Source organism: Amphiura filiformis, chromosome 2 (genome assembly GCF_039555335.1).
Source record: "Amphiura filiformis chromosome 2, Afil_fr2py, whole genome shotgun sequence".
NCBI classification, from domain to species: domain Eukaryota; kingdom Metazoa; phylum Echinodermata; class Ophiuroidea; order Amphilepidida; family Amphiuridae; genus Amphiura; species Amphiura filiformis.
The window spans coordinates 2978994-2995648 of NC_092629.1; the positions used below are offsets into that span (position 1 = coordinate 2978994).

Sequence of the window (16655 nt, forward strand, 5' to 3'; positions counted from 1 at the left end):
GCACCTTTACAGGCAATGCCGAGATAGACCAAGTAGCGCAATGCCAGGTGATGCAAGAATTACAAGACTACAGCAGTGTGTTCGATCAGATCGGTTCGACGTCCACCACGATGCCGCTTACAGATGACAACTACATGGCTCCGGCCAGGCGGCCCAACACGTTGGGCTTGATGATGAATGTCAGCAATCGCCATGACAACCATGCGGATCACCATGAAAACTTTGTCAACAATAATGTCACTAGTATGCCCATTATGATTGGAGGAATGGCAGGTTAGTAGCAATCAAAGTTTTTAAAAAAGTGGTAAATTTTGCGCAAAATTGTTTTTAAAATTCACTAATTTCAAGCTTTCTACATACTCGCACTCTAAATAAAGTTTAGGATATTTTTCATTTCATAAAGTTCATCATAAAGAAGAGTCCAAAAGTGTGAAAATTTATTTGATTTTAGGTAACTACAGTACAGGTCGCAAGAAACTAAACGAAACACACCCGTGGCCACGATAATCACCACGAAAATCACACGAGAATCGCATGCGAAAATACAACGCATTATCAACCCGTGTGTTTTACAGAATCAACGCGTGTGACAACGCAGCGCCCACGGACGGCAATCAACATGAGCAACGAATTTCACACACATCGTACCCACACCTTGGCGTTGACTTTGCGTTGACTTTGCGTTGAATCGTGGGTTCTATATTTTCGAGAAAGCCTAAAATATCCCGACTCTTGATCAATATCGATGTATTGTTATGTCAAGTGCATGTCAACAAGATGACAAAGGATGTTAAATGTAGTCAACTTGAAGCCAAGTGGTTGTAAGTAATTTAATTATTTTCTAGTAGGCCTACACTGCAGTGTGATTCCCTTTCTTCTCTGGTCTAACCCAGATTATTCTGCTACCAGAGTTGAAGAGAGAAACAAACTTTACAGCATGAAACCAAAACAAACCAAATGACTTCCCGAGCTCCGTCCATCGCCGGTCACGACAGCGTCACGATAGCCGAAACACTCATCAGTCTTCACGAGTACGAACTTCGTGGGATAGGAAAGAGAAGGTCATGAGCTAATATCAATTAGCATAATTATGAAGCTTTTTCTTCACGTTCTACGTTCTTCTGCACAGAACCATAGATTATCAAAAACATGTTTTTTGATAATCTATGACAAAACCCCTACAGAATCATCATCACCATTGACGTTTCTCGCCGATCGACCACCAAGTAGTATCGTGATGGGCATGTAGTTTGCTTAAAAATCTTACCTTTAGGCCTACATTAAATCCTTCATCAAAAAATATAAAAGCTGCAATTATATATTACAGAAAGTAACATCGATAGCTGTTCCATTTATAGAAATGGCCTGATATCGAAAGCCTTGCCATGCCGTCTTGTCCTTTTACGATACCGTAGTAATTCAAACACGATTAACGATTTTATATTTTCCTGAATAGCTGTTCATTCCTATTTTGATACTTCCTTATTTATTCATTCCAGGTACGTGTATCATGCATGTGTGTGTGTGTGTGATCAAGAAAGACACAAGGAAAGGTGTTGGTGGAAAAGAAGATCCATGATTCCTATATTCCTGAAAGTTCCTATATTTAGATCATTCACATTTTCACCAGTAGTCCTCATTTGAAGCACGCACGCACTTGAATGTCATAAAACATTCCCACGGTTATGCAGGGAAACCCAGGTGCAACTCAAGGGATTTGTAGAACATCCAGGGTCACCGCTACTACGTAGTGTATGCTGTACCGCATTCCATTTACAATCATGCAATACATTGTACCAGGGCCATTCATCGTCACCATGGTAACTCAGTCCGGATGGGATGGTATACCACAACACGTACATGTATGTGATTGCTTGTCATCATACCGGAAGAGATTGCGTGATACAAGAAAGTTTTCCAAGTTGTTGATTTCTTTCTTGAAAAATAAAAAAACACTGAAATATATTTTTAAAAAAGTTGTATTAACAATGGCGTTTGCCCCGGGTAGTTTGTAATATTTTAGGGGGAGGGGGGGATGTGGCATTTTCTTCGGAAGGGGATGGATCCTAAATATTGGGATGGGGAGGGGTCATACATTTAAAAAAAAAAAAGGGGTCATAAATTTTGGATGACATAAATGTAGATAGTCACAAGATGACTACAGATCGTGTGTTTATTTTCTTCAAAAAAACTGATTTCAATACAATTTAAACCTGTTTAAGGAGTAAGGTGTATTGGGAGGTGGGTCATAAAATTTTGTTGTCAAAATAGGAGAGGGACCGCAATTTTATTGATGCCGACTTTTTGGTAAATTTCGGACCCCATTCCGCAGAAAATGCCAATTGATCATATCCACGAATCTTTCAATATTCTTCCCACGAGCGAGTTGACATGAAATCCGAATAAAATAATAAACAAGCTATTTCATGCCATGCGCCGATGCCAAGATTCCTGATATCATTAGGGACGCACCATTAGATTCTCGGGGGGGGGGGGGGGGAGTTTGGGTTAGGTAGAATTTTTTTGCCGCCGAAGGCAGCGGATTTTTTTTTTTTCGCCACGAAGGCAGAATTTTTTTTCGGCGACTAAGTATTTATTTTTCAATTTTAATGTATACCAAATAGAAAGTTAGGTGGGGGATTTTTTTACTCATCAGTGATACAAAACTTTTTTTTCTTCTCACTAGTGGGCGCTAAGTTTTTTTTCTTCGTCTCACTAGTGGGCTAAGTTTTTTTTCTTCAAAAAACTCCCATGCCCCCCTGGAAATCTAATGGTGCGCCCCTCACTTCATATTTGAATGGGCGGGTATTTTAACAAACCTAGGAAACAAGTGAAACGATCCCATTGCATGGTCTCATTGGATAGCCTAGAATTTCTCAGGCCCTGGTAATTTCCCGGGATATTTCTTTGCGGCCCTGTGGGTCGCGAGATTCATCATAACATAATTCACCACAATCTGAGTTTAGCCGTCTGTTTGTTTGGATGTCCGCCTCTTTTCTCGGAGACTAGGGGTCGCACGTTCTTCAAACTTGGTGGGTGGGTGCATCTTGACCCCAGACAGAACAAGTTTGTTTTGTTTAGTGGGTCAAGGTCACCCGGGGTCATCTGGACTCTAGAGGTCAAATTAGCAAAAACTATCGTATGGGCAAGAAACTTGGTGGGTACAGTCAACATTTAGGGCTTAATTTTCGGGAAGGTCATTTTCGGGTCATCCGGGGTCACCCAGTGGTCATCCGAGGTCAAATTATTGAAAACTGCCGTGTGGGCATGAAACTTGCTGGGTACAATCAAAATTAAGAGTCAAATTTTTGGAATGTCATTTCGGAGTCATCCGAGGTCACCCAGGGGTCATTTGAGGTCAAATTACTAAAAACTGTCGTATGGGCATGAAACTTGGTGGGTATAGGCAACATTTAGGGATAAATTTTTGGATGGTCATTTCGGGGTCATCCGAGGTCACCCAGGGGTCATCTGAGGTCAAATTATTAAAAACTGTCGTATGGGCATGAAACTTGGTGGGTATAGTCAACATTTAGGGCTTAATTTTTGGAATGTCATTTGGGGTCATCCGAGGTCACCCAGGGGTCATTTGAGGTCAAATTACTAAAACTGTCGTATGGGCATGAAACTTGGTAGGTACAGTCAACATTTAGAGCCAACTATTTGAAAGGTCATTTTGGGGTCACCAGGGGTCATCCGAGGACAAATCTGTAAAAACTGTCGGATGGGCATGAAACTTGGTGGGTATAGTCAACATTTAGGGCTTAATTTTTTGGAATGTCATTTCGGGGTCATCCGAGGTCACCCAGGGGTCATTTGAGGTCAAATTACTAAAAAGTGTCGTATGGGCATGAAACTTGGTAGGTACAGTCAACATTTAGAGTCAACTATTTGAAAGGTCATTTTGGGGTCACCAGGGGTCATCCGAGGACAAATCTGTAAAAACTGTCGGATGGGCATGGAACTTGGTAGGTACAGTCAACATTTAGAGCCGAATTTTTGGTAGGTCATTTCGGGGTCATCTGAGGTCAAATTAGTAAACCTGTTGTATGGGCATGTAACTTGGTGGTTACAGTCACCATTTAGAACCAGATTTTGGGAAGGTCATTTCGGGGTCACCAGGGATCATCTGATGTCAAATAAGTTAAAAACTGTTGTATGGGTACACGATATGTTCCCGGAGTGATGACATGGACTGAGACTTAAGTACCCATGGAACTCGTACTTCAATGGTACTTTATACCCAAGGGGCTGTGCAAAAGTTATGTACCCCCGGGATGGGCAAACTTCAAAAGATAAAAAATTCCCTCCCCTTGGCCTACTAAAAATTGCTGTCCCGACCCCCTTGCAATGCGAAATATTTAATATTATGTCCTGTGTTGTTTCAAGTTTTTAGAAGGGAATTTTAATTCTATACTTTAATCCTTTTCACGATTTTTCTGTCATTTTCAGTTCAAGCAAATAGCCCCTGATATTATTTTTCTTTGTAAATTCTGCTTTGAAGTAAATATTGATCAAAGTTGTTCAACCAACCAGAAATATAATAACGTGATAGTAGAGCTGTCATCCCTTACATAAGTACGCAATCACCCAGCATAAAAATTTGGAGTTCGCTAGTATACATATCCTAGGAATTTCCGTTCTTTTGAGGGAGCACCAGTATGATACATTTTGTATGCGCCCTGCCTGATGTGCAATTGGCTTCACAATACACCAAATGACCCTATGGACACGTACTTGTAGCATAAAATTTAAAAAATGAAAAAATATTGAAATATATGCAGCATTCCCCATCTATTATCATTATTATTGATAATTTACTTGTTATATGATTGATCAACTCATTAAAATGTTTTGAGCATTTGTAAAAAAAATATAATTATGTCCTCTGTGTTGTCTGAGCTCAAGTCAAGTTTTTAGAAGGGAATTTTAATTATACACTTTCATCCTCTTCACGATTTTTCTGTCATTTTCAGTTCAAGCAAATAGCCCCTTAGATTATTTTCCTTTGTAAATTCTTTGAAGTGAATATTGATAAAAGTTGTTCAACCAACCAGAAATATGATAACGTGATAGTAGAGCTGTCATTCCTTACATAATTACACAATCACCCAGCATAGAAATTTGGAATTAAGCTAGTATACATATCCTAGGAATTTCCGTTCTTTTGAGGGAGCACCAGTATGATACATTTTGTATGCGCCCTGCCTGATGTGCAATTGGCTTCACAATACACCAAATGACCCTATGGACACGTACTTGTAGCATAAAATTTCAAAAATGAAAAAATATTGAAATATATGCAGCATTCCCCATCTATTATCATTATTATTGATAATTTACTTGTTATATGATTGATCAACTCATTAAAATGTTTTGAGCATTTGTAAAAAAATTATAATTATGTCCTGTGTTGTCATGAGCTCGAGTCAAGTTTTTAGAAGGGAATTTTAATTCTACACTTTCATCCTTTTCACGATTTTTCTGTCATTTTCAGTTCAAGCAAATAGCCCTTAGATTATTTTTTTCCTTTGTAAATTCTTTGAAGTGAATATTGATAAAAGTTGTTCAACCAACCAGAAATATGATAACGTGATATTAGAGCTGTCATTCCTTACATAATTACGCATAATCACCCAGCATAAAAATTTGGAATTCGCTAGTATACATATCCTAGGAATTTCCGTTCTTTTGAGGGAGCACCAGTATGATACATTTTGTATGCGCCCTGCCTGATGTGCAAAGTTGGCTTCACAATACACCAAATGACCCTATGGACACGTACTACATGTACTTTAGTATAAAATTTCATGAAAAAATATTGAAATATAGGCAGCATTCCCCATCTATTATTATTATTGATAATTTACTTGTTAAATGATTGATCAACTCATCATTAAAATGGTTTCAGCATAAAAAAAAAAAGTATGTCCTCTGTGTTGTCTGAACTTGAGTCAAGTTTTTAGAAGGGAATTTTAATTCTATACTTTCATCCTTTTCACGATTTTTCTCAGTGTCATTTTCATGAGTTCAAGCAAATAGCCCCTGAGATTATTTTTCTTTGTAAATTCTGCTTTGAAGTAAATATTGATAAAAGTTGTTCAACCAAACAGAAATACAATAACGTGATAAAGTTTTATTCAGATTTCCTTACAAATTGAGCGTACTGCTAGCCGTCCAGCACATAATTATTTGCACTTGCACATGCTTGACGTCGCGATGGTTAAGCTGTCAAAGGAAATTTGAATAAAACTTTAGTAGAGCTGTCATCCCTTACATATTGGAATTCGCTAGTATACATATCCTAGGAATTTCCGTTCTTTTGAGGGAGCACCAGTATGATACATTTTGTATGCACCCTGCCTGGTGTGCAACTGGCTTCACAATACACCAAATGACCCTATGGACATGCATAAAATGAAAAAATATTGAAATATATATGGCATTCCCCATCTATATTACGGTATTATTATTGATAATTAATTTACTTGTTATATGATTTTGGCTCTAAATGATGTCTGTACCCACCAAGTTTCATGCCCATAGGACAGTTTTTACTAATTTGACCTCAGATAACCCCTGGGTGACCTTGGATGACCCCAAAATGACCTTCCAAAATTTTGGCTCTAAATGTTGTCTGTACCCACCAACTTTCATGCCCATACGCCAGTTTTACTAATTTGACCTCGGATAACCCCTGGGTGACCTTGGATGGCCCAAAAATGACCTTCCAAAATTTTGGCTCTAAATGTTGTCTGTACCCACCAACTTTCATGCCCTTACGACAGTTTGTAGTAATTTGACCTCGGATGACCCCAAAATGACCTTCCAAAATGTTAGCTCTAAATATTGACTGTACATACCAAGTTTCATGCCCATACGACAGTTTTTAGTAATTCGACCTCAATTTGCCCCGGGGTCAGATGACTTAACGAACATAAACTTCTTGCCAGGACAGAACTTCACCTACCCACGAGTTTGGGCCCGTCGACCTAGAACGGCTTCACACGACAGTTTTAGTCATTTGACCTTAGATGACCCCTGGGATGGGGCCCCGGGATCAGATGACTTAACGAACATAAACTTCTTCTTGCCAGGACAGAACTTCACCTACCCACCGAGTTTGGGCCCTGTACAACCTCGACAGCCTCACATTAGCAGTCACAGACAGACAGAGACAGACAAAACTAGAGAATAGCGTATTACAGGGGTGTGAGAGTCTCACTCACACCCCTGGTATTATAATCAGTGGCGGCGCTTACGGGGGGCACGGGAGCATTTGCCTCCCAAAAAATAATTTCTTGCCCCCCAGTTTTGAGGCAAACCCCAAATTACGTAAATTTCCGCTTTTTGCAGCAATTTTGCCCAACATTTATCGACCCCCCCCCCCCCGAAATTCACTTTGCCCCTCCCCCCCCCTCAAAAAAAAAATTCCAATTATTGAAATGTATTTTCCAATATATTATTATTCTTGATTAATATACTGATTGCTCAACTTGAAAATTGTAACATCCCTTAGGAAAATGAATAATTTGTAGAAAACTTCCTAAAACCTCTTTCCGGGCCATGGGACCTTTCTGCCCCTCCTCCCTCCAGAATGCTCCCAGTCAGGACTCTTGGCCCCTCTCTAGTCTCTAGTAAAATCCAAATTTACCAAAAATTTTTACAATTTTTGCGTCAATTTTGGCAAAATTGGTTGACTTTGCCTCTCAGTTAACGTTAACCGACCCCTACCCCTCTCTCACTTTACGGTCCCACTACCCCCTCGCTCTCTCTTAACTGTCCCCTACCCCTCGCTCTCACTTTACTGTCCCCTACCCCTCGCTCTCATTTTGACTGTCCCCCTACCCCCCATCGCTTTCACATAATTCTGACTGCACCCGGTCCCCACACGTTTTTAGGAGCCGTTGTGTACAGCCGGTAAATCCCCAGGGTCAAACGTGTAAACAAGTGGGAATATCTTGGTCCCAGCCGGTTTGTGTTCCTCCGTCACTAAACAAACCGTCTGGCGACAACCCCGAAATGACGATCCGCTGATTGGTTAATGAATTTCCAAACTTCCAAATAAAACTGTTTTCAATTGGCTATAGGACGTAACTTGTGTAAGTGACACTAAACACTGTTTGTAGATACCGCAAACGTAAAATATACACTAGCTCAATGGCCACTGAGGCGCCAATCGTCTGATATCGCCTTTCATGTCAGCGACTCACAGCGCAGACTCAGCATGGCGTACTCACGACGTTGTGTGGATTTATGTAACCGCATAGCTGTCACTCAACCGTTGCATGCATTGAAGCCCGGCACTGATTGACAGCAATTCGTACATGCAAGCCTATTGCGCATGGGCAGTATTTTGGGGACGCACCATTATTATGGGGAATGGGGGCTAGGGAGTTTTTTGAAAAAAAAATTGCCTCACTGACGAGTAAAAAAAATCACCTTACTGATGACTAAAAAAATTGCCTCACTGATGCGTAAAAAAATGGAATACATTAATAAAATAAAAAAATTTCGCCAACAATTTTATTCTGCCTGACCCAACTCCCTAGACTCTCCATAAATATCTAATGGTGCGTCCCTTAATAAAAGTTATTTATAAAATTTCAGGCCCGTTTTTAAAATCTTGGTATTTTAAAAACAATCACATACACACCCAAACAATAATACTAAGCCACCCCTCACCCAGGAACATTAATTAAACCAAGGGTTCACTCAGTGGTCAAATTGTGTTATTTATTTATTCACTTTCCCAGGTCCCTAACTCTATTAGTATTACGACAGTCATGATCATGCATGTTAGAGCTGGGGATTTCCCTGCGTGTCGCAACAATAATTTTATATATCACGTTGATTTCTAGACGGAACTTTCTGCCACCCCTTCCCTCATTCAAAATAATTCTTATTCTTAGTAAACAAAAATTAAATGACTCCCGAGATCGCGGTGTAAAAATAAAAGACTCGGAGATTTGGCAGTACCGTACATTAACATTCTTTGTTATCTTCTTGGCTTCCTGCCGATCTGTTCAAAATAATCGGGTTTCGTTGATTCTTTTAATGGAAAATAGTTATTATTGTTATGAAAACAACAGAATCACCTAGTTTTAAAAAGTTTGAAAAAAAAAAACTTTTGTAGATTGCAGATGAGACGAAGTGTATATTCATCTCGGATTGCAGCATTAATTTGAATACAGTTGAAATTGTCATAAAAGTGAATGCAGAGAATCTTCTCTGGTGAATGTCATGACATCAAACATTTGGGGAGTGCCTTTCTTTAATTTATTGTTTACATCATGCGTGATACCACGGGGCCCGGGTGATACCATGTGCATGCGATGTGCATCATCGGTGATGTTCACATTCCAGAGATCGCGGGACTGCAGTTGTACTTACTTACTTGGCCAATTTGAATAATTCAGATATTGGAATTGGTCATTCGGTATAAATCAAATTATGACAATGACATTTAATATTCAGTACAGTCGGAGGCTGAGCAGCAAGAACTGGTGTCTTGTATTGACATTACGAGTTTAAAGTCGTGTCAGGATGATCTTTTCGGTGCGATCTTGCAAGCCTTGAATTAAATAAATCTCATGGCATGATGCATGAGTTGTTTGGTCCGGCTACCGCATGCAGGGCTGAGATCCCGGGGCTGAGATGGGTCATTGAAGACCGCAGGGTATCGGCTTCTTTCAGTTCTGGGTCTCGGGGCTTCGTGCACTTGGCAAATAGATGATTGGATGTAAATCTCACGTGCTCTTTTAGTTCTGCAACGAAAAGGAAATAGAACAATAATACTGATAAATGATATCAGAAGTACTAAGATCATAAATATGTGTAAGGTAAGAACAAACAAGAACAGCATGAAAACCTGGGTATGTCGGCGATTTAATAGGTAGGCCTAGGCCTACAAAAAATGTTGAATGATATAGGCCTACAAAATTGTTAATGGCAAGATATTAATATTAGTATTAATATTATGTTTTGGGTGCAGAATATTTGCGACTCGTCGGACTCGCACATGTAGGCCTATGTGTTGTTTCCCATACAAAATGATACAAGGATGTGTGAGGAAATTTGATGTCACCAGCGGGATGAGTTTGCGCTTGCTAAAACACGGCCAAAACGTCGGGTTCTTGGCCAATATCGCTGGTGGAGTTCTCTCGAACGTTCCGTGGCGCATGGTGGTCTGAACTTTTCGATTTCTTGTCAGGAACATGATTGCATTGCTCACCTGGAAGAGAAATAACATTAAATGATGAATATCGGGATGCATAACGAACCGGGATAACGAATTATAATTAGTATAATAAGATCGTAATTCAGAGGTCAGAGAAGATGTTTCTTGCCAAGTTCTATGGGCGGTAGATAAAGCGATTTGCTACGATGAAGAATACAAAACCGTATGATTGATACGGGAGACTCCGAAAAAACATTACAAATCGCCGTTTTCACAATATTATTAAGCTTATGCCTTAATACTGTCATGCAAAAACCGAAGTGAATGTAAAATATGAATCTAACAAAATAATACTAACCTGATTATCGTCTTAACTTTTGAGGTTATTGATCGACTCAAGAATGTCAATCTTGCTGGCTCATAACCAATCCAGATTGTAAAATGCGTGGTTTTCTCGTTGAGGTGTCATCCGACTTTTGTACTCGAGAATCAGCTACGAATTGTCAACGGGTTTTCACGCGCTGACAACGCGTTGTGTATGCCATTTGCCACGGGTGGTTTTTTTGCGTGGTCAACGAAAAACCCACGTTTTGCCATACAGGAACCCGTCGCGATATCATCGCGTGTAGGGCGTTAGTTTCTTGCGACCTGTACTGTAGTATGAACAACAACTTGGTAGTTTGAGTGGTCACCACCTCAGAAGTCGTGTTCTATATATAGGCCACTAGAATCCAAATCACTATGCATGCAATTTAACTCAAAACTTGGAATCGGACCATGCACTATTGCTACTTAATTCTCAGTAATCATGTTTGTTTGTTTGTTTGTTTGTTAGATGACCAGCCAATGGAAAGCAAGATGTCCTCGTCCTCCTCGATAGAATGCCCAACATCAGAAGACCATGCCAGGAGGAGACGCAGGAAGAAGAAGAGGCGCACAGCGAGTGTCGGTCTCAGCAAATTTGACGGTGAGTACAACTACAGTGTACATTGTAAGAGAATATCCTACATGTAAAAGAGGAGAAGCACTTGGTATAAACAATCTTGAGAGAGATGCTAATAATAGATTTGGCTATTCCAGTTGAAATCCACACACCTCCAATCGAAGACGTGACATCAATCTTTTATACAAGGAGTGTGAAATTTGATAAAAATGGTCAAATATTGCAAAAAATGGCCTAAAAATCCTGTGTGGGGGGGGGCAGCTTCGTTACTGTAAATGATTTATTTATACAAGGTTGTGTGATTTGAATTTCTTTTAGAGTTAACATAAAGCAAGAAATTTCCATAGAAATTGATATAGGCTGAAGGAAATCATTAATTTGAACAATTATGTACAGCCTTTGTCACATTCTTGTTGTATTCTGTAAATGTGAACAATCTCTAGGACACAGTTACTTAGCCCCAATAGGCTTGTACACTCAAAGATTGTCCTTTGCATGTGTTGGGACACAAACTCATGTTTCACAACTTGAGGTCAAAATTTAAGCTTTGCTTGTTTAATGGGGGATCATTGAGCTATAGATTTGAATTAAATGCATTATGGCTTATAATGTGTGTGTTTTTTCCTTTTCAGATTTGTATCTCTTGTCTGACGAGTTCTTAGGTTCTGGTGCATATGCATCGGTCAGAACGTGCACAAATATAGCTACGGGTAAACAGCAAGCTGTTAAGGTAAGCAGACAAGACAAGACAGACAAACAGACAGGCAGATGGATACATAGACCAAGATGTGCTCAATCATCTGCCATCATGTGCAAGCTAATTATGCAAACACGGTGCAACAAACATAAAAGTACATTACTCGTTGTCAAACCTGGTCATCAAATAAGTAGTTTGTTTGCGGAAGTTATGTAATAGGAATTATATTAATACACAGGTGTTGGGACACCCTGGCAAACTTTCTTGGAAATGATTGCTTTGTAATGTGCAATACACTTTTATCAATGCTTTGGCGTACACAGTTGTATTTGTGCAGTTGCAGTGATCCTTGCAATTTCTCACAAGTCTGGTTGATCTTTTGTTCTAAGCATAATTTTAATCAAAGGATATCTGACCCTATTTACATATGCACCTTGTTTTCATTCACAGATTATAGAAAAAAGACCAGGGAGCAGTCGAAGTAAAGTCTTCCGAGAAATTGAGACGCTTTATCACTGCCAAGGACACAATAATATCCTACAACTCAACGAATATTTTGAAGAAGATGATCGGTAAGATGAAAGCTCTGGGTGGGGAAGGGTACATGTAGGGCAAGGAAATAATAGAAATGGGGGTTTAAGTAATCAAGTTTCTATTGAAATCACATGTAGCAATCAGCATTACATTTGGGATGAGGGTAAATCGGGATTACAAGGGTAAAAAAAAATTGAATGGAAGTGAATGCAAAGCTGCAAATTTTAGTAAGTGCAAGTAATAATTGTTTGTCACTGTCGAAGTTAGTTACATGTCAGATATTCTAACTTTGCATGTCTTTTATTGTGTCGTAGGTTCTACCTCGTTTTTGATAAAATGGAAGGTGGCACGGTGCTCCACCAGATCGAACAACGCAAAACATTCACAGAACAAGAAGCCAGTATGGTAGTCAGGGACATAGCTAGTGCTCTCAATTATCTGCATTATAAAGGTGAGTTTGTTTGTCTGTGTGTTTGTTTGTTTGTGAGAATATTATTGGGGGGAAAATAGCCTTAAAAGTTCTCTTATGAACGGTATACAAGGTGAGCCACTAGCATCTGGTCATCTTTTTGTCATTCGAAAAGTAGTATGACTTGATTTTCTATGTTTTCATGGATAAAATGTAATTTAGTGAAAAAGGCAATGATTAGTGAAGTCAGTCTGCAGGAAATGGGCTCAAAATTAATATCCTGTTCATAAGTTTGGGCAAAGGTATATTTTCAGGAAATTTTCAAGTCATTTAATGATTTTTTTCATAACACTTGACTTGCACATAGATAGCTGAATGATTAAGGTTGCTGTTTCCCAAAAGACACCATGTAAATAGGGAGGAAGTAAGTTGTAAATCCTATAGGATTGCGGACTGATTCAAGTCGGAAATAAGATGAATTATCTCGCATCTCAACTTCAAATGAGAACAAGTAGTTTAATTTATGTGAACGTGACTTCATCTAGCCTTTAGGATCACATGCTGTTTGTGCCAATTACATGTTCCACATTCCAACAGAGAGAGTTTCCCATCACATGGTAACTCGTTTAAATTGTCATCCTCCTATGTCAGAATCATTTGACATTTAATCTGTCCTTAATCAACAATAGGTGTTACTTGATAATATTCGTACAAGGAAAGTTTGAAAATTAATGGAAAGTTGAAAATTGCATCAAGTGGAAATATTTGATATCAGTTGTCCATCCCTAAGTGGTCTCAGTTCCTGCAGACAATAATAAGCTGGTGAAAACTTAAATGCATACAGTGAAAGGTGAAATGGAGATATTGCTCCCTGGATTTCTTACTGACCTTGTTATATTTATTTGTGTATAAAATGAATTCTTAGAAGGACATGTCTCAAAAATAATTGTACTACATGTACCTGCCATAAATGGGCTATTCGGTTGAAATCCATACACCCCTATGGAAGACATGACCTTAATCCCCCCCACACAGGGAGTGTGAATTTCAAATGGTATTACCTAAATTTGTGACTCCATTTGACATGTACACCCCCTGTGTGGGATATTAAGGTTATGTATTCCATAGGGGGTGTATAGATTTCAACTTGAATGGCCCGATCCACTAGCACGTCTTGTTTGTGTACCATATGCAATAAAGCGCTGTGGTCGTTCACTTATTGCCTGCAGCCTTGGGCACTATGCCAAGCCATTGCAGGGAGGCTGCCAACTAGTATCATGTGATGTCACAAGACCTTTATAATTTGATTAGTACTAAAATTGAAAGAATGGAAAATATAAAAAGAGGGCAGTGCAATGCAAATGCAAGTGATATTATGTAAAATAGGATGTTTGTGTTCACAATACATATATTATAAGCTGGGATAGCATTCATGTGTGGATAAAGAAAGATAAACTGATAAGCTGCCTACATTGTAATGATTATATTTTATAGTAACTAAAACCAAATAGACATAATGTAGAGAGTTGGAACTGGTTCAAATATGCCAAGCTGTGTTTTATTAAAGTCACATAACTTGCAAGCAAATTTGCCCAACCCTGATCAGTATGATAGTTACCATAGCATCCCATAATTGAATTTATTTGAAATAATGCACATTTGTATGAGAAGGAAGCAATCAATACAAGGGAAACCCAGGGTAGCCTGTAGTTGCCAGATTACTTGTAAAATGAGGAAACCAAAACATTGATAAAGTCTTATAAATGTAATAACTTGTTTTGTTTTATAACTGACTCCCTCCTTCTGCATCTGTAACGAAACTGGAAGTGGGTACAAACAATTTTTTTTTTGGATACTGTAGGGGGAAAGGGAAAAATAATCAACATTATCTTGTAACTCCCTTCCCTAACGAAGCTAGTTTCGTTCATTGGACATCATGAATGAGGAACTTACGGAACATGTTGGTAAATCTGCTACTTTGTATTTGATTATTTCAGGTATTGCTCATAGAGATCTTAAACCAGAGAACATATTATGTGTGAGTGTGAACAGTATATCGCCCATCAAGATATGTGACTTTGGTTTAGGCAGTGGTGTGCCACAAAGTAATAGTCAGTACTCGCCGGTCACGACGCCGGAGCTTCTCACACCGGTAAGTACTGTCTGGAAGTTTTCCTGTCAAAGCTGTGTTGTGTGATTGCAGAACAAGCTCAAAACTATTCATACATGTGTGGGTGGGTGTGGGGTGGGGTGTGTTGGGGGAATGTGTGCTTATGATTTCAAACTAGAAACTACATGATTATAACTAAATTTGAAATGAAAATTATGTATTTTAAATTCATAATTCAAATTAAGTGTAGATGACGATTCCTGAGTTCAAACACCAGAATTTCAAACACTCTCATTCATCAGGACACAGTTCCTTAACCCCCAATGCTTGCGTATGTATAGAGTGACCTGTGAATGCATTAGGTACAAAAACTCATAGCCAAAACTTGATGTCTCTTTTGAGCTATGGGTGTTTTTGAATATTGCCATCAGACATGAGATTGTGTTTGGTTCATTACTTCATTAAGGAAAGTATGGAAGGTTGTATCGGGGATAACATCATTAGAGATGTGTCGGCCTCTTCAGCAGCATGTACCAAATTTGCAGTGCCCAGTGTTTTTGTTTCATTTCATTTATTCCATTGTGTGCAAATGATAACCTGAACCAGCAAAGTTCAGTCAGAGCCCTGGTTGATTATTGTCAATCTCTTCATAATTTACTTCTTCTTTCTCCAGGTTGGGTCGTGTGAGTACATGGCTCCAGAAGTGGTGTCAGCATTCATCGATGACAGGGACGAAGCCTCGACTTACGACAAGCGGTGTGACCTTTGGAGTTTGGGTGTCATCCTCTATATCATGCTGAGTGGATCGCCACCGTTTGTTGGACATTGCGGGTCAGACTGCGGCTGGGACAGGGGCGAGGCTTGTCAAGAGTGTGAGGTAAGGTATTTCTCATGTTTGTAGAGGTGATGTTGGGATTAGAGACAGAGAAACTGCTAAACATGGTCTATAGTTTGTCACTATACTGGGTTTCAGAGAAGAATGGCAGTCCGTACCTCAGATTGACGCGAGCGCCCTGTTAATGAGTGACATACGCGGATCTTTGTGTTCACTTCAAGGGTGCCGATCTGCGCCCACCAACGATTTGACGCACAATCAGATTATTGGTCTGTTGCTATGATTGTCAGATGATTGATTCAGCCAATCAGAACCCCACGCTCTGCACACTCTCAAAATGTAAACAAGTGCCTTTCTTCTCTGACAAAAACTGTAGTTAAGTTGATGATGATGATGGTAACTCGTACAGAATGACATCATTAAACATTTGTATGTTTAGTGCTCTAAACGCATGCTGTAAACATGCATCCTTGTTAAATGACTATGATTGATTGATTGGTTATCATTCCTAACTTCGTTAATCTTTGCTCCATTCCAGGATGAGCTACTAAACAGCATCCAAGAAGGCGTCTATGAGTACCCAGAGAGAGAATGGAGCAGCATTTCAGAAGCAGCAAAGGACCTCATCTCGCACCTCCTGGTACGAGAAGCCAAGCAGAGATACACCGCTGAAATGGTTCTCCAACATCCATGGGTTAAACAGGTAAGGAGACTAATAAGACTGCAGACTATTCAGTATTCACCAGCTGCCAAAATCAAGCATTATCGGTTAATGAGGGCAAATCGTTCCATGCAGTGCAAGATACAAAACTGATTGAAAATGACTTTGATCAATTGTAGTCAAAGAAAACCCCAAAACAATGATCGATTTATGAATATTTGAAACACATGAAAGGAATAGGTTTTAAACAGTTTGCAAAGATTTTTTTTTCACTTATGTATTTTTT

The 16655-nt window shown here is 39.3% G+C and overlaps 1 protein-coding gene across 1 annotated transcript in view; it reads left to right on the forward strand.

Annotated features, from left to right (window-relative positions):
• LOC140145705 (MAP kinase-interacting serine/threonine-protein kinase 1-like) overlaps positions 1-16655 on the forward strand; it is a 27090-nt gene continuing 10435 nt past the window's right edge. The window contains exons 1-8 of the mRNA XM_072167389.1: positions 1-273; positions 11016-11147; positions 11756-11853; positions 12271-12392; positions 12669-12805; positions 14761-14915; positions 15547-15750; positions 16247-16411. Coding sequence (XP_072023490.1) covers positions 51-273; positions 11016-11147; positions 11756-11853; positions 12271-12392; positions 12669-12805; positions 14761-14915; positions 15547-15750; positions 16247-16411 — 1236 coding nt within the window. The 5' untranslated portion in view covers positions 1-50. The remainder of the gene's footprint in view (positions 274-11015; positions 11148-11755; positions 11854-12270; positions 12393-12668; positions 12806-14760; positions 14916-15546; positions 15751-16246; positions 16412-16655) is intronic.